The 19,193-nt window shown below is 34.8% G+C and overlaps 2 protein-coding genes across 2 annotated transcripts in view; both read left to right on the top strand.

Moving 5' to 3' along the window:
- The window catches only part of LOC138305885 (mucin-2-like), a 403,923-nt gene that overhangs the window by 72,327 nt on the left and 312,403 nt on the right, over nucleotides 1–19,193 (top strand). The window lies entirely within an intron of this gene.
- On the top strand, nucleotides 237–6,270 carry LOC138305887 (chromatin target of PRMT1 protein-like). Its single transcript, XM_069246155.1, has 5 exons — nucleotides 237–392; nucleotides 808–878; nucleotides 3,776–3,935; nucleotides 4,655–4,761; nucleotides 5,984–6,270. The coding sequence occupies exons 2-5, from the start codon at nucleotides 817–819 to the stop codon at nucleotides 6,195–6,197; spliced, it is 543 nt and encodes a 180-aa protein (XP_069102256.1). The 5' UTR covers nucleotides 237–392; nucleotides 808–816; the 3' UTR covers nucleotides 6,198–6,270.

Genomic DNA, 19,193 nt, shown 5'->3' with positions numbered 1-19,193 from the left:
GTGTCCCCCTTTTACAATAATGACACAGTCCGTTCGGTTTTTGTAGGTCCGCAGTCTAAAATTATATTTAACTAAAATACTTTTATATAAGAACTGTATACGTTAATTTTCATCTATAATACCGTATGATTGTGTTGTGCTGAAATAGGGTAATTAAAATTCAAAACTAAATTTTGTAAATATTAACTCCGATACCATAAAATTAAATCATTATGTAGAGTCAAGAGGGCTCTCGAAAGTTCCTTCTCCCGTCTCGTGTTTTCCTACGTACATGCCTAAGCATATCGAATGGACTTACGCCATTGCTGACACATCAACATCCGCAAATAAACATAAACAATCCGTCATAATCAAGATAATTCTGAAGCATCAGTAAATTTTGTTACAACGAGGTATGTCCAAATTAAATGATATTTCATCAGTATGAATTTTGAGTGAAACTATTTTAAATTACACGAAATATTGACAAGTCAATTAGACCGGTTCGCACAAAGTTTACGTGATAAATTTTGGAAAATAGTAATCGCTATACTGTCCATTTGGCTCTTTATATTGCTTTATGATGACATTTGACTACAAACAAGAGGTTATATATATGATTAATTTGAAAAGTAAATAGGCCTACCGTCCAAAGTTTTGTTAGTCCTAAATTTAGATCAGGACTGTATCATGACAAAACTGATCTAGTCATAGGACTGATGATGATCGTGTTATATAGTACTGTACATCATCATGTTATTGAATATAAATCTATGCAAGCATATCATATACATGTATATGTAAATGCAATTCAATTTATCGTTTCAGGTGATAAAAATGTCGCAGATTCCAGCAAAAATAGTGCTGAAAAGCACCACAAAAATGTCCCTGAATGATAGGTGAGAATGATGGAAATGTCGGATGCTTGTAATCCTGACGCTGCTGTGGCCATGATTGTCTCAAGGGAGACATTTGGAGAGGAAAGAATGAATCAAATAATATACAGAGAGTTCTGCGGCCATTTAATCCTTAACTGCTCTCATAGAAAGAAAATAAGAAATATTTAGCTGGATGATTAATTAATATCCACTCATTATACATATGGAGTGGAAAAACGATATATTGCATCCTGTCTAGAGACTGCTAGGGATGGCCACAGATCCTTATGTTTCACGTGAAACTAAATCAATCTTCTGATATGAAAATATCTGAAAATCCAATAGAGCAATACTTTCCAACATGATTTGAGTTTAAAAGATTATAAACTCAAGCATGCTTGTTTATATTATTGAAACATGTTGGAAAATAATCTGAACGTGCAAAGAGCATGGTTGGTAATTTTGAAAAAAAACCATCTGCAAGTGAATCTAAATTATGAAATAATATAATTGATATATCACATTGAAATGGCTGTATGAAATTAACAAAGTTTGAATGTTGAAACACTTTGTTGAATCCCCAAGGTTTCTGTAGGCATTCTGTGAAATAATTTTTAAATATATTTTTTTTTCTGTTTTTTTCCCCCTTTTCTTTCCTTTCTTCTTGCTTTTTCAGTTTTTCAAACGCAATTTTTTTTTTGTGATCAACATGTAGCATTTCTTATCACTACATAAACTGTTTATTCCCATCAAAGATATAATTAAAAGTAACTCGCATTCTGACATTTCATCCGAATGCCATCCTCGATATTGCAGGGGTTCCGATCACTTACGATCTCTACACCCCTGGACTATCTCATAGTAAATCTGGAGGCAACAGAACAGAACAGGTAATTTAGTCATTTGATGTACATCAAAAGAGACGTATAACTGTGCACTGTGGTTGACTGTGTGGCTTTGATGATAGGCGTCACTCTCTCTGGAGTCTTCAAAGGAAATCATTGCTGGCCTGTGATAGTTCAAATGTTTTTCGCTGAGCTGCCTTCAATTTCACTATTGAGATAGTCCAGGGGTGTAGAGATCGTAAGTGATCGGAACCCTTGGAGTAACAAGGATGTCCGAATGCATGCTGGCTTAGTTAAGTTAACAAATTCTAACCATTGTTGACTCCTAGCTTCGCCCCAAATTTAGACCTTCTGATTCATACAAACTACAGTTATTCCAAAATAGTTTATTTATAAAATAATATTTTGTATATTTGTGTATGTTAACATATTTTTATGGTTCCATATACAATGTATACACTGATGATCATATCAATATCCAAGTTCTTTTCAAGTAGTTTCATCTTCAATCACACTGTACAAAAGCCAAACATTTATAAAACACATTTCTTAAAATTTAATTCACAAACATCCATTTAAGTTTCATAGAAGTTTCTTTATTTCATGTTTTGATTTTCATCCTCTTTTCAGTCCAAACTGAATACAACATTTTTGCGAATTATCTCCCTTCCTTTCTCTACACCGTGGCCCATAGCCAGCTGTTTGGCAGTGCTTCTCAGTGGTCAGTGTTATGGGCACAGCTTTTCCATCTTTTCTTCTGTTTATTTCAGGACTAGTATGAAAATATAAACCACCAGTATCTCTATATCTCTTCATTTAGACTCTAATCTTCTGATCCATACATAATACCCAGCTGTCGAGCCCAGCTTTTCAGTGGTAAGAGGTATAAGTATGGATCTCTTACTCATAAACACACTTGAATTTTTACAAATCTTAATATAATGTACAAACATCCATAATTAATACAACAAGACAAATCCTCCGTCGTGTCCTAACATCCTTTTCTGTACGGTACAACCAGCTGTTTAGTAGTACTACTCAGTGGTGAGTGTTGTTACCACCATAGTCACCTACATTCTTTTTCTCTTTCAAATTCACATTTAAATTATATTCCATTGCTTTTCTTGCTTTCTCAGTGTTGTCATCAAATCTTGGTTATAAATACATGTAACATATTCTATAAATGTATTGCAAATGTCCTTAATAATCTTATTATCTACCTGTTCAATATCAATAAAATTTTCGATGTTCAGCTGTCATCTGTACACTACAGAAATTTCATATTGAAAATTAATCAATGGCTTACAGTTATAATGAAGGTTCAAAGATATCTGTTATTTTGTCGTTGCATATTACAGAGTTAGCACCTTGTTGGTAGGAATTGATTGTGACACCATTATTTTGCTATCCATTGTGATGTCATTCTTTTGCTAGTGCAGCTCACACAGTTTTCTCTGAATAGTATGATGTTATACTCACAAAAACATGACATCACAATCAATACTTACCAGCAAAGCCAAATAACTAATATGCAAATACAGAATAATTTGATGCAGATTGATGCGAAAATTTGATTAGTTTTGATATTTGATCTATGTTGCTCTGATTGACATTAATTAATTGAAAATTAACTAATTCTGCTACAGTACCTGGTAATATATGAGATATATACAGAAACTGATGTTTCAATGTATTTTTACCTTGGCCTGCATGCTCTCCAAACCTCTTAATAACACAAGTCATTTTTAAGAAATTCTTTCCTTTTCCTTTATTTTGTTCTACTGCCAGTGTTATTTCTTTCCATATTTCTGCTTGCCAATGAAAGCACACGAAAAACAAAGAAAAATTACAGCCAATTGCTCTATATATAAACTGTCTGATGATGGACTTTAGTCCTGTGATGCAATCTCATTCTAGATGTTCAAATCTAGAAAGAAAGAAAAGCTCTAACAATGAAAATTAACAACCTGATGTTGCAAGCCAACATCTGAATTTAGAAATTCAGACACGGTTGTAAACCTGTATCAGAAACAGGTATTGATATCATTGCTTTCCTCTCCCCAACAAATGAAGATTTACCAACATTCAAAATGCAAGACCCGCCCAACAAGCTACCGTCCAGAATATCCGTGCCAAAATGGTTGCCCAGCAACAAGCGTCTGTCGCCAACCGCCGTCTGGCTCTCCAGATGGCCAACAGACCCACAGTTCAAGCTGCTCTCCGAGTGAAAAAGGTAAGTATGATCTGAAATTAATATTGTTACTCTAGGTTAAAATAGTCTCGGATGGTACATTGTATGTGAAAAAGGTAAGTATGATCTGAAATTAATATTGGTACACTAGGTTAAAATAGTCTCGGATGGTACATTGTATGTGAAAAAGGTAAGTATGATCTGAAATTAATATTGGTACACTAGGTTAAAATAGTCTCGGATGGTATGTTTACCATTATGTTAAGTGTTTGGAAATAGACTTTACAGATTTTAATGGTACAGTGGAACTTGTTTTAGGGACCACCTCTGTATAATGACAACCTGCTAAATAAAACTGCTTTTCTAGACTTTCAATACAATGCAGCTTGTGTAAAAAGACCACCTGGCTATAGGGACCATTTTTCCTCTGTCACTTGGGTGGTCTTTGTAGACAAATATACCTGTATGTAGTTGAAAATTCATAATGAAATATGATAGTTAGGGTTCTAGTCTTTAACAATTGAACCTAAGACCCTGTTCAAGCTTAAAACATTTCTTGAATGGAATAGATGAACAGTCAAATCTGGTTTGTACAAAGATTGTCAAGGGGAAAACTGGTCCTATTACGCAGGTGGTCTTTATACAGAGGTGGTCCCTTAGACAGGTTTAACAGTAATATTACAACTGTACACTGCTAAACCAACTTGAAAACTGAGAAAGGTTATCTGAAGTTAGAATACAATTGTTATTTTCACTTTCAGCAAAACTTGAAGCAGAGACTTGGAGTAAAAGCTAGACTGAACCTGAATGCTGTGAGGGGTGGCGGTGCTGGTGGAGACGGGCGTGGCCGTGGAGGGAGAGGAATGAGGTAATTATTAACACCGGGGCCTTGTTTTTATCAACTTTTTTTTTAAGCAACTTGGCCAATTACTGGGTAAAATTTGGTATTTTTTCAGCACCCAAGCCATTAGTGGGTAAAATATGGTTTGTTTTTAGGGCATCCGTACTGTGACTACAGTAGACTGTTTGTCATATCAGGAGATGCTAGATCAATCTGTCCATCTCTTACTGTCTGGTTCTATAGCCCGGTAGTAGTCAAGTGACAAACAATAGATTATAAGATACCCTGTCACCTTCATCAGATAATTGATCGGGGCCCAGCTTTGTATCAACAATCCTGAATTTTAAGAAGTTATTAATGATTAACTAGAAATTCTTCATAGGAAACCATTAAAAAAGTTGAGAAAAATATCATAACTTCTGTAATGCTTTTCTGCGGAGAATTTTAAGTTCAATTTAAAGTTAAGAAATGTTGATAAAATTGCTAAGGACTTATCAAAGTAGATACAATTCATAGTTTTTCAGATAAACCTGCTAAATAAGTATTTCAAGTAGTTAAGTAAATGTTTGGGAAAGGATCGATATAGGCACTGCCTGCTATCCAATCCTTTTGATGCTCAATAAAAAATTTTGAATTGATTTGTAAATACTTGACAGATTATCCTCTCTTGTAATCAACTTGTCTGTCTGTTGTCTGCGATTTTCTGCTTAAAATTCATGTTCTGGTCAGCTTAATGCCACATGCATATTCTCCATCTGGCAAAATCACCGGAAAACAAACCAGAATTTTTAGACTAGTGAGTATATGAATGTTACGGAAATCCGTTCCCTGACATTTAAGTTCAGACTGAGATTTCCGGACTATCAATGTCCAAATTATCGGGGTCCACTGTATTTATTCTCATGAAGATTCTGGATGTGATAATTTGATTAGACAATTCAAAGGGTCACCAGCTGGCTCCAGGATAATGATAGAATCTTACACATAAGTTTTGACTTACCCAGTCATAAATGACTAAAAATTTTGTAACATCATCTTTGATTGGACAAGTCTATGATTAAGACTGTTACAGACTTAAATCTGTTTTGTGATCGTGGGGCCAGAATCTTGTGACCCCTGAAGTGATCTTGTGAGTTCCTCTGAATGAAATGGATATTTTAATCAGATTGCTGTTATAGCAATATAGTAAGTATAACAAACAAACTTACTTGGATACTGGTGATGTCAATAAAATTTCCGTCTAACACAGGCGTGGAGGATTCCGCGGTGGGCGTGGACAGCGAGGTGGAGGCGGTGATGGTATGACCAGGGGCGGTGGTCAGGGAATGAGACGAGGACGTGGAGGCGGAGACGTCGGCAACAGGGCTAGGGGAGGATTTGGACGTGGTGAGGAGGCAGATAGGATTTATAGCCTAGCTGTAATGGAAGATTTGGTTGACACTTTCGTGAATTTTTTTTTTTAATTTCCAAAGTTTTCAATTGAATACTACCTATTCTTCCAGATAAAAAAAAAGTTGTAACAGAAAATTTCTAAATGAGTCCGTCAGAACTTAAATGTTTTTAATTTATCTTGCATTGAATTAATATATGTACGCAGCCTACTCATAATTATCTGTCTTGAAGTCTTTAATGCTACAATTCTACAGTTAGTACTAATATGATGATGATGATTATTTACATAAAATGTGTAAATAACTGGGGTATATCAAATTAAAATCATAGGAAATGACTGAAAATCTAACATCTTTTGTTGCCGACTTGAACAATATCAGAGTACTTAGTTGAATTATTTAGTAGGGCTGAAACGATTAGTAATTTTTGTATTCGATTATTCGGTCACATGTAATCGATTACTAATCGATTAATCGTTTGAATTGAAGGCAACTATAATGTTTCACTACTGACTACTGAAAACGTCCGCCATGTTTTGTTATCAACTAATAATAACACCTACCGTATAATATGACAGAGGACATGCCTTATATAATATAAGCCTACCAACAAATAAGAATAGATTTATTGACAAAACAAACGTATTTTATCCCAAATAAGCTCTGAATTCCGTTCCTGTATTGACTTCCGTAACATCGTTTAAATCAAGTCTGCTAACCCGCTGTTTTGACGTGACCTTCACACGTACGACTAATCAACCAAATCTGGATCGCCACGGAGCAACATGACCAAATTTTCGTCAATGAACTTTTTTATTTCCGTGATCAAAAAAACAAAATAAATCAACAACTCTTATATTCAATTAGAATATGAACAAAAACATTATTTTTATATGATAAACACATGCAATAGTAAAATCTAAATGTTCAAGATTACTGCTCCTTCCGCTCCCGAGCGTCCCGGCGGCGATTAGGCCTCCGTGACGTAACAACATGGAGTCGATCGCTAGTGAAAATTGGCGAACAGCGTGTTGCAAGCTTTCTCATGACATCCACTTTTTCATTGATTAATTTAGGTAATTTAAAAAGTATTTCTCACATCATATATGGAGATGAAACCTCCAGTCGGGCTTACTCAGAAAATCCATGATCTGTCAACATGTTTACGTCAGCTTACAATGCACTGGCATGTTACTATAACGATTAATAAAATCTTTAATCGAAGCTCAGGGGAGGGGAACCTTGTTAGGGGAGACAACCTTGTTAGGGCAGCAGGGTTTATTATGAATATATGGGTACCCTTTGTAGGTAAGGGGACATACATGAAGGGGAGACAACCTAGGATTCAGACCTAAATATTGATATTAAAACTAATTTGATTGTCTTTGAGTCAAATGCTAGCTTGTTCACTTTGTGTAAGTGTTTATCACTACAGAAAGATCAAGGAAATAGTGGAATATTCCTAACCACCAATATAATTTTATAAATAATAAATTTCTCGTCAAGTTCTGATACTGTACAACACCCAGGGAGCTTTAAATATAGATAAAAAATAAGGGGACACTTATTAAAACATAATTTAGAAGGCTTTTCAAAATTTTATGGCACAAATTAAGCCATGAATCAATTTGCAAAAGGAATTAAATGAAGAAATGTAAGGTTCTCAAATATTTCATCTGTGTTCAATGAAATTGAGGCCTAAAAAGAGGAGTTGCACTTATAATTATAGGGATGGGGATGGGGGGCCTTTTTGGCTCGAATATGGTAAGTATATATGGAGCATCCGTACTGTGACTACAGTAAACTGTTTGTCATATCAGGAGATGCTAGATCAATCTATCCATCTCTTACTGCCTGGTTATATAGCCCTGTAGTAGTCAGGTGACAAACAATAGGAACTATTGTTAAACCATGAGCTCATTAGTCAATTTACATTCTCTCAAAGACTCATGTTTGATTTGAGGTGTTTTTTTGGAACTGGCTGAATATTCAGTGATTTTCCTCCCTATATAACTGGGGTCGGTAAACGACCCCATTCCCAATGCCAAAACAAATAATTAATCATACCTTGTGTAATTCCAAGTGGTACCAATCATGTCTATTGTATATTTGATAGGCATTTAGATTTAATTATTGTCCAAGATATTAGCTGGAAAGCCGACCGAGTAGGCTAATCAACCACAGGTGGCCGCCATATTTGAGTACTTACTGCACACTTCCGTATTCTCAATTATTTGAACTGGGGTCGGTAAACGATGAGATCTTACAGAACCATTTCAATAAATGGTAATAAGAGTAAATTTTACAGTCATACCATCATTTATAGTGCCGATTGGTCAGTGTTAATGTAAGAAGGTTTTAGTTTCGTATTTAATTTGCTGGCTCTGCATGTGGCCATTACACTCTCTTCCGTAAACATTTGCAAGTTCAAAAGTTTTTCACATAATTTTTATAAGGTAATCTGTTTAATGTGACGAATTAATTACACACTTATACATCGTTTCAAGCTCCAGACTATATTCATTTAGCCATTTAGATTTGGAGATAGCTTACTGAAGATTCACGATCGTAACATGTGTCCAGTCATGAACACATGTGCTCCCAAAACGAACTTTCAAGGAATTAAAGATAGAAATTTCAAGTGATGTTTTCCTTTTATATTGAATATATGCATTGATCATTGACTTAAAGATCCAAGTATTAAATCATAACCATATCACGACAAAATGTTACTGCACACTTTATCTAGGACCTGCTGGCCATGCGTTGTACCTGCGTATAGTGCGCACCCCAACTTTTCACTTGATAATTTATGAAAAAAAGTGCGCACTATACACACAAACATACGGAACAATGAAAAATTCCCAAATCAAATAGCTGAAAAACGAATAATACCTGGATATCCCACCCACCCTCGTTGTTTAATCTAAAAACAAACTACTCTGAAACTGTTGTAATGGTCGTCACCTTTTGATAAAATAAAACAGTTTACAGTTTTACAATATCTTAATCACCTGTAATACCATGTTCATTAATGGGTAACTTTTTCTCAAGAATGCTCTTTTTGCGGTTGAAAATTCCCAATTTGTTACAAAAACTTTTTTCCCAAAATGCCCTGAAAAATCACTGATATTTTATTATGAAATAATTTTTTGAAAAGTTCTACCATGTTCCCTCAAGATAACACTATTTTGACTGTAATGTCTTACATGTAAATGTTTCAAAATAGTACTAGACTTTATAGTAATGATTAGGGAAACAGTGTAGGTCCTTTAAACTGCAGTGTGCTCTTGTGTGTTGTGTAGGGGAGATAACTGGAGAAGCAGGTGAGGTGTCGGTCGAGGGTTTATGTAAGATTTTCAATGATTCTGCCAGGTCTTATCAGGTTCCAGTATTAAACTTAAGAATAAGCCATAATTTCAATGACATAAATTTTCCAATCCGAAAAAAATAAAGGACAATCTAGATTAAAGTAAAACTTGTAATTCCGCTCCAATATAAAATCGAACAACTCCCCATTTGGGTCACCTCAGCATGACCCTTGTGGTTAGCCAATCAAAGTCTTGCCTACAGACTCTTTAGTGTGGTTGATTCTCTTGGAAGTATGTTCCAATTCAAGGCCAGGGGTCATGCTGTGGTGACTTCGAATGGGGAGTTGTAAGATCTTGTATTAGAACGTATTGTAGAGCATCGTTGTGGAGTGGAATTACTAGTCATCATTAAAAAGAAAATAATAATAATAATTATAATTTTAATCAGATTGAAAACATGGACATGCACACTGTAAACTAATAAAGTGCATTTTTTGGAAATTGTTGAACTTCATGAAAATTTTATTATCAAGAAAGTTTGTTTGGATTTACCTGGCAAAGTCTGCGATAGTTTTCACTGCCTAGCATGTACCTGTGGCTCTTTTAGTCCGTACCTTGTAATGTAGTTTTGTGAGGATGATTGTAATCGCTGTTAACTCATTCATTCGCCCCTGAAATTTCATAATAGTCTGATCTAGGCTTTGATTTAGAAGAGTCTAAATGTGGCTTTAGGGCGTGAATGAGTTACATGTTAGCCTTTACCATTCAGCTGTTAGTAAATGTGCTATGCTAGCAATAGGGATGCTTATATATTTTATAGCCCTTTTATAGCCCAAAAAACCAGAATTGGCTTGGAAGTTTACTTCTCACTCTTTCATTTCATTTCAATTAAAAAAGAAAAGAAAAATATTGTCATAACAGTAATTTTTGGTATATTGTTTTGAAATGGATTGTGGTCATTGCTTGCAGTACTTCTCCTGCCTGTGTAACTGGATCGAATGTCTACCCCATTCTTAATGGAAAATCCCTAATTTTGTTACTAAATTTTACTGCATTTATTACCAATTGATAATTGATTGATTCTCTTTGAGTACCAGTGAAGTGTTGATGCATGTGGCATTTTCCTTATAGTGAAGATATTACATACTATAGCACAGCTGGTTTGAATAGTGGAAACAAATACTTCAGTGGTTGTCAGTGTTTCTTGGAATGGAGCAGTAAAGTTACCCCACATAACAATTTTGAAATATTACTGAAGTTTCTCACCTAACACCCAATACTTCAGAAAAACACTGGGGTTTAAGTTTTTGTTAACCTCAATCTTGATAAAAAGGATGTCCTGGGTGGTGTGAAATGCTTTTGAAATTGTTTGTTCTGTCAATTTGATTGGAATGTGCTGTGATGGAATTTTGCCATTGAATATATGTTTACAGTTTGGTGTTTGAAGTGGAGTGTAAATTGTCTAAACCAGATGTCACATGTATATTGGTCTGGTATAGCCAGGGTTCTAGGTTCTACAGGATTTAATGTAACACTATAAAGTATTTTTAAAGAATCCATTGAATTATGTCGGAATCTGGATAAGACTAGGAATTGTGAAACTTTAGTTCATAGATTGGTAAATGATAATTTAAAAAAAAAAAATGGTGAATTTTGCATTGTGTCTTTATAATTTGATATGCCTAAATTGATAAGCTTATTCAATAAAATTACTTTATCACATCGTTCGTTTGTAATCCAGTGACTTCGTTCAGGTGTTTTGGTACATATGTCACTAATATAATATGATCTGTCTGTGCTTGGTATGGAAGGAGTAGATATGATAGGACCAGTATTTGGCCTTAATTTTTCAGGCCGAAAAATATTAACTCTGATCCACATCAATTTCACATTAATAAATACTCTCATACTTGCCATTCATCAAAACATAACTTTTTATAACCATGTACACGATGTGCTCCACCTATGACGTAATCAAATTGATGATTTTCCTCTTCTCGCCAAAATTTGCTAGAAATTCATCATCTTTAGGTTAGAAAAGGCTTGAAATGGATTTGGCCGCCACCTTGGAGCAACTTTATATTTTGCATGGATATGCGTAAATACGCGATACACAACGTGTGAAAATCTCTTTCTGCTCCACAAAGGCGGCCACATTCATCTTTAGAGAAAACCACTCAAAAAGTATGATTTTTCAAGAATTTTGTGTGAAAAATGGCGCGAAACTGCATGTTGATGACGTCATAGTGAACATAATTGGCACATGCGGGATATTTTCGGGATGTAATGTGTTAGCGAATGTATTCAACTGTTATATGGCAAAATATGTTGTTATTTACTGGAGAATTAATTTTGCGGCCATATTCGAGTCTTAATGTACCATCTCCTTTATGGTGATATTGTATGTGAGCAATAACGTAACTTTAAGAAAAATTGAGATGACATTATGATCTGAGGGTGTATCGATAAAATGGCTGCCTCCTCTGGAGTTTTTATACCTCTTTTTAACTATGAAACCTTAACCTGATAAAGATACTTTAAGCCTCTGCAATAATGTGTTCAATTCATATTAGATTTTAGATAGATCAATGCAAAGTTGGAAGTTTAACTTGCTCATCAAAGCTTGCAAAAATTAAAACTTCTGAGAGTAGTTTCTTAAAATAATTTTCCTTGTTTCTTCAAAATATGAAGTCAAATGCAAAATAAGAATAGGAATAATTTTTAAAACTATTGACACTTTATGTGTTATCACTGATTTGAAGTACATTTTATCTGTATAATGATTGATTGCCAGTCACAATGATATTTCATATCTATTTCAGGGGTCGTGGTCAGGGAGGTAACAGAGGTTCAGGACAAAGCCCTATGGGAAGGGGGCGTGGCCGATTCCAGAGGGGGCGTGGTGGCCGTGGAGGTCAAAGGGGTAGAGGCCGCGGGGGCATTCAAACCCAGGTCAGCAAGGAAGACTTGGACAACCAGCTTGACATCTACATGTCCAAGACCAAGAACTACCTGGACAATGAGCTGGATGCCTACATGCAGCAGAGCGACATCTGAAATGTTTGATATCTGGTATATAACATAATAGCTTTACTGCACAACATATCAGCAATGTTGGAAACAGAAGTCTGTGTGAAGCATTAGACTGGAAATAGTGACTAGTGAAATATGCCTGGTCAGTGGTTAATATCTGGAAACATTTAGGATGGTAAAGAAAATGTTCTTATAATACCAATGGCAATATTATGGTGAAACATCCTTACAGATTATATGTAAACGGTATTGTTGACAAATATGATAACATTAATACATAACTGCCAGATTACAATCAGAATCTATTGTGTCGATAATGTATCTCTGAAAAAATATAAAACTAACTGAACAATGTTTAAAAATGTTAGTAATGTTACCAATGTATCGGGCATACTGGTGTGGCTGCAGATCATGTCAATTACGGTAATTACATCTGAAGGCAATTATCGTTATGTTTGTGTCTTACGAAAAGTTTTTTTACATGAAAAATAACGTTTAATAACGAAACTGCCAATAATACAATGTTGAATAAAATATATTGCTGAATTTACCCAGATTCAGCTGTGCATCGTTTCAGAACCTCATTGAAAAACTTTTTATTTCATGCAATACCTTTTCATTTTGATTCAATATTGATTAGCTGAACAAAGAGCAATACTTATATCTGCAAGTTAAGCAAGCCTTGACGATGAAGAAATAGCTTGTTATGTACACAAGGTTAATGGAGAATACGATGGTTGTGTGAAAATGGCCCATTTCCTTTGTCTGTATTATTTGACATATGTACTGGATTTCAATTTCATACTAGTGATATGTATATGACATAAATTACGAATTTCAAAGATACTATTTTAAGCTTTAGTCTAGTGTAGATCTATAGTTTTATACAAGTGTACCTTATACTGTGGAACATGAAATATTTGTGTGTGTTTTCTTTTGTGTTTTGGAGGTTTGATTTAATTTCATGGATAGAAATATTGGCAGATAACCTTTAAAGCAACAATGATTATATTATATAAAACAAATATTTTTTGTTTTGAAATATATGGTTCCAAAGTAATTTAGAAAACAACAGAAGTTTTTACCCAACAAATATTTTGTGTTGTATAAAAAGTCATATTCCGTCTTTGCATATCACATACTTAGCTCCCTTGGGAACAGGTATCGAATGTTACGTTATTATTTTGTGAGTGCAATTCACAAACACATGACAACACAATCAATACCTAACCGCAAGGGCAGATAACTCTGTAATAAGCAAATACAGAATATTTGAACAAATGTGATACTTGTTATAATATCATAATGTCATACGTTATTAAAGGCTGTCAATAATTTGGTACTTTATACACTAAAGTATGTAACCCCTTCGTGATGTCCGACTCTCATAAAACCAGTGTTCATTAAGTATTTATTTTAATTAACATTTGATAGGGAGCTGGGACTTAGACCTGTGTTCTTGTGGGGCTTAGGTTCGTAGCTTAAGATATAGACTGTAGTGTTCTTTTTTGTCCTTTATTAATTATTTGTTTGTGAAAAGTGAAGAAAAAAATTCAGTTCATATTCATATATAGTGTCCTAAAATAGGAATTCAATATGGGAGAGTGACGGTTTTATAGATGTATACACATTGTAAGAAATCTGTAGAGAGTGTGTAAGTTTTAGAGAAACAAAGCATTGCAGCTGAATTATTATGTTATTGAAATATTTTCATGCAAATTGGTTTGTGTAATAATAATGAGGGCCATTACAAGAAAATGCAATTCTGATTTTCAAGTGTATCCGGTGTGGTTTATGAAGCTATTTAATAATACATGTATCGATAATAGGTGTTTCTGAAAGAAGAAATTTTGGAGATTTTGATATTTTGTAATTCAGTTGTGTGCTCTTCTGCCAATTTTGAAGGTGGATTGTCTGCTTCAATATTAGTAAAGTAACGTACATTTCAAAACTGACAGTAACATTTTTCTTGTCTGAAACGGGTCTGTCCAATGCTATTTACGACTTCCCGTATATCATAACTATTTACAGACTAAAATATGTTAGTCTGCTGTTTTAACTTAAGTGCACTGCCTCATAAAATATATTAAATCAAATGTATGAAATATTGTCTTTATTTTATCTGTCTTTTGAAATGTATGTTACAAATTGAGATTTTTATTGAGATTTTCTTATCAATTAGAACTTTTCTGTTTATGTATTATACTATAATCCTGTATTAATTTGTTGACATCGTATATGAATATACAATATATGTAAATGTATTCTAATTTGTTTGTGATCAAATTCTTTTTGCCTTGTTTAAAAATATATCTTCTAGTGGTACAGAGTTACTTCCCCTTGTGAGATACATTGGATTTTTGTCCTTTATTTTAATGTAATACATTAAGGGAGAAGCTTAATATTCTACAACTCAAAAGAGCAAGTAACTCTATCAACTCGTTCACCAATAAAGGTGCCTTTGAATTTTTCTAAAACAAAAACAGGAAGAATTCATTATAAAATCTTAGCGGTGATGAGTGAGAATTTAATCTTGCAGTAGACTGCCATATATCTGAACCATCAGAGGAAAGAATATTGTGATAACTTCAGCTACTTGGATGTATTAGACTTATTTTAATGATACTTTGATTATAGTGAAACAAAATTTGGTAATCATGTTCACAAGTTCTAATATACATGGTATATCACAACTTCTGGATTTGTTACCATCACTCGTAGATTCTGCCAACTAAGACATCTAGCTCCGGTTTCATGCACTTTCTTAAACTCAATTCTAAATTACAAGACTCCATAAAAAAGCATTACAAAAGTAAAGCAAATTTCTGGATAGGAATTTGATATGTAACTCTTTAAGTGGAAAATTAAAAGGGAATTTTCATATATCGGGACCTAGTATGAGGAAAAACAAGGAACATAATTCTAAGTGGATGGGGGTTACTTTGAAACTTGTGTGTGGAGTAAAAGTGTGGGAGAAAGCAAGTGGTACAATGTTAGAGATTTGTTGTATTTTGATTTCCATGAGACGGAACAAACGTTGGTTTGGAAGGTTAGGTGATCCACAGTGTGTGTGTGTGTGATTTATCATTTATTTGTTAACAGATTTCTCATTGTTTTCATCACAGATATATCATAGAACCGAATAAATACTTGTCTTCATTTATAAGAAATATTCTGTTCTTATTTCTGTTAGGAAATTCAGTTTAGTTCAATTTATATATTCTATTCCGTCTTTGCATATTACAGAGTTACCTCCCTTCTGGGCGGGTATCAATTGTTACATCATTATTTTGCGTTGGTTTACCCCTAAGGGCAGATAACTCTGTAATTTGCAAATACATCATTATTTCGTGTTGGTTTACCCGTAGGGGCAGATAACTCTGTAATTTGCGAATACAGAATTAGACTGTTTAGCTCACATGCTGGTATTCTCTTGTCATTGAACAATTTTTAACTCGCCTCACAAGGAGTTGCTGAGTTATATGAATTATGAATTGCTGTTATCTCCATTACCTGACATGAATCTTTAATTTGCATAAATATTAGATTATAAGCCTTACTTTGATATGGACAAATATTTCAAGATGAAAATTAAAGTTTGAAGGAAAGTGCCAATTGACTTTACAACTGACATTAATTTCTGTCATGATAAAAAGGGCTTAAGATGACTTGTTATAGAAATGGATAATTATTTCAGTGGTAAAACACAGGATTTTGAAAATTTCAATAGGCCCAATTGACAAAAATATACTCGCATGATAACTAGATTTTTAATGGCTGCAGGCAAGCTCTGTACTCAAAAACAGCTCTTGTACAATATGCTGATATTTACTAATATGCTTATGAAATGATTCAGCATCTGTTGTGCTTCTGACTGTGTTGCTGAGTTGGGTTAGGTCCCAGATGAAGATGGGAATGTGAGAAATTGATACCACAATCCGTCTTCTAAAATCATAATCATTGTTTATTGCGGCGGTTATTACTTTCCCATATACCGTATTCACCGTAACTAGCGCCCCTTCACTTTTATGGGGAAAATTGAAGTTGTAAAAGCACTCCCAATTCCATGAATTTAATAATGTTTTACAACATGTGATGCCTCTAACATCAGCTTTATCCCGTATTACATGAACTTGCGAATCTTTTACATGTGCACCACAAAATCATAATGTATCTTAAACGATAAAAGGCATATGTATGTTTACTGTAACAAATTAATGCACCAGAGTACAGAAATATTTAAAATATGGCTATTTTTTTCGCCCATAACTTACATTTTGGTTCTTTAATAAGGGGAGATGTCTCGCCTCTATTTCATACTGCTTAAGTGGAGACAATATGCCCCTGTATGTAATATATAATACGCCTGTCTAAGGGGAGATAGTCTACCGACACTTTATAACATATAATTCTATAAATGCATTTTACAATGTAAGGACATATACATTATATAAATACACGCCTGGCTATGGGCCGAAACTAGGCTTGGATCTGGAGTTTGACATTTTGAGCTTATTTCTGTCTTTTGACCCAATGTCCAATACATGAATAATTTTCTATCTCTAAACAAATTATGCTAGATATCAAAATTACATATTCTTTTATATCATATTGTCCTGATAAATAGACAATTACACTTTCAATTCAAATACGTATTGATACTTTGATACGTAATTCATAGTTTCAAGTTAATTCATCTTATCCAAAATGACAGTTTATCCACATTCTAGTAATTTTACCCAGAATAAGGCAAATGATTATATTAGTTTACATTCTGAAACATAAACATGATATACAATATTAGTTTAAGAAGAAATAGAAAACATAACTTACAGAAGTAGAACGAGTTCTTTATATATCCAGATCTCACTGGAGCCATTGGAATAAAAATTGGAAAAAAGATTAAAATAATCCCCTATAGATTTTCCTTACATTTCTTGATAAAGGCAACCATAACTGTTATTTTGCTTATATCTATCAATACAAATTGTTTTGAACGAGAAATGAAATATCACTAATGTAGTCATTAATATGTTTAAAAAACAAAATTTCCAACAGTTTGATCTCTAGATGGCAAATTTAATGGATTTAGATACAGTACTCTTAAATCTATCATCTATGAGTGACAATTTAGTGTTCAAATAAATGCAACATATATTTGGCGTAAAAGAACCGAAAGTGCGTGTACCACTTCAGTGAAAAGTGCGTGTACCACTTCAGTGAAAAGTGCGTGTACCACTTCAGTGAAACTTTGATACTGCTTAAAATATGCCTCCAAATTTGGGCATTTTGGTATTGTTTCAAGACTCTGTAAAAATATTCCAAAACTTTAAGCTACACATGTTATAATTTATAAATGTATACGTTTGAGAATATCATATCGTTTTACGTAGTTGAACATTAATTTGATATAGGTTTACATAAAAAAGGAACCCTGGTGTACACCTCGGGATGCCATCCATTGCGCAGGCCCCTGAGATCTTTTAAATTTTAAAACGTTATTAGCTCACCTGGTCCAAAGGACCGAGGTGAGCTTATGGGATACCGCAGCGTCCGGCGTCCGTCGTCCGTCGTCCGTCGTCCGTCAACAATCGACTTCTTCTCCATAACCGCTGGTCGGATTTCAACAAAATTTGACTGGTAGCATCCTTATGGGCTAATAACTGAAAATTGTACAAATGATGGGGCTGACCCCCGGGGGCCTGAGGGGTGGGGTCAAAAGGGGCCAATTTGGCTATTTCCGTATAAAACGACTTCTTCTCTGAAACCAAGCATGGGGATAGCACCCATAATGCAATGGTAGCATCCTTATAGGGTGGGGATTCAAAATTGTACAAATGATGGGGCTGACCCCCCGGGGGCCTGAGGGGCGGGGTCAAATGGGGTCAATTTGGCTATTTCCATTTAAACGACTTCTTCTCTGAAACTAAGCATGAGATAGCACTCATAATGCAATTGTAGTATCGTTATAGGGTGGGGATTAAAAATTGTACAAATGATGGGGCTGACCCCCGGGGGGCCTGAGGGGCGGGGTCAAAAGGGGTCAATTTGGCTATTTCCATATAAACGACTTCTTCTCTGAAACTAAGCATGGTATAGCACCCATAATGCAATGGTAGCATCCTTATAGGGTGGGGATTCAAAATTGTACAAATAATGGGGCTGACCCCCGGGGGCCTGAGGGGCGGGGTCAAAAGGGGCCAATTTGGCTATTTCTGTATAAATGACTTCTTCTCTGAAACTAAGCATGGTATAGCACCCATAATGCAATGGTAGCATCCTTATAGGGTGGGGATTCAAAATTGTACAAATGATGGGGCTGACTCCCCGGGGGCCTGAGGGGCGGGTCAAAAGGGGTTAATTTGGCTATTTTTCATATAAATGACTTTTTCTCTGCAACTAAGCATGGTATAGCACCCATTATGCAATGGTAGCATCCTTATAGGGTGGGGATTCAAAATTGTACAAATAATGGGGCTGACCCTGGGGGCCTGAGGGGCGGGGTCAAAAGGGGTCAATTTGGCTATTTCCATATAAACGACTTCTTCTCTGAAACTAAGCATGGTATAGCACCCATAATGCACTGGTAGCATCCTTGTAGGCTGGGGATTTAAAATTTTGCAAATGATAGGGCTGACCCCCGGGGGCCTAGGGGCGAGGTCAAAAGGGGTCATTTTGGCTATTTCCATATAAATGACTTCTTCTCTGCAACTAAGCATGGTAT

The sequence above is a fragment of the Argopecten irradians genome, chromosome 13 (genome assembly GCF_041381155.1).
Source record: "Argopecten irradians isolate NY chromosome 13, Ai_NY, whole genome shotgun sequence".
Classification (NCBI taxonomy): Eukaryota; Metazoa; Mollusca; class Bivalvia; order Pectinida; family Pectinidae; genus Argopecten; species Argopecten irradians.
This window is presented reverse-complemented; position numbering and strand designations above follow the sequence as displayed.

Coding starts and splice junctions, on each gene's coding strand:
- LOC138305887 (XM_069246155.1), top strand. CDS start 817: ATGTCGCAGATTCCAGCAAAAATAGTGCTGAAAAGCACCACAAAAATG. Junction 3,936..4,654: donor CTGCTCTCCGAGTGAAAAAG/GTAAGTATGATC, acceptor TTTCACTTTCAG/CAAAACTTGAAGCAGAGACT. Junction 4,762..5,983: donor CGTGGAGGGAGAGGAATGAG/GTAATTATTAAC, acceptor CGTCTAACACAG/GCGTGGAGGATTCCGCGGTG.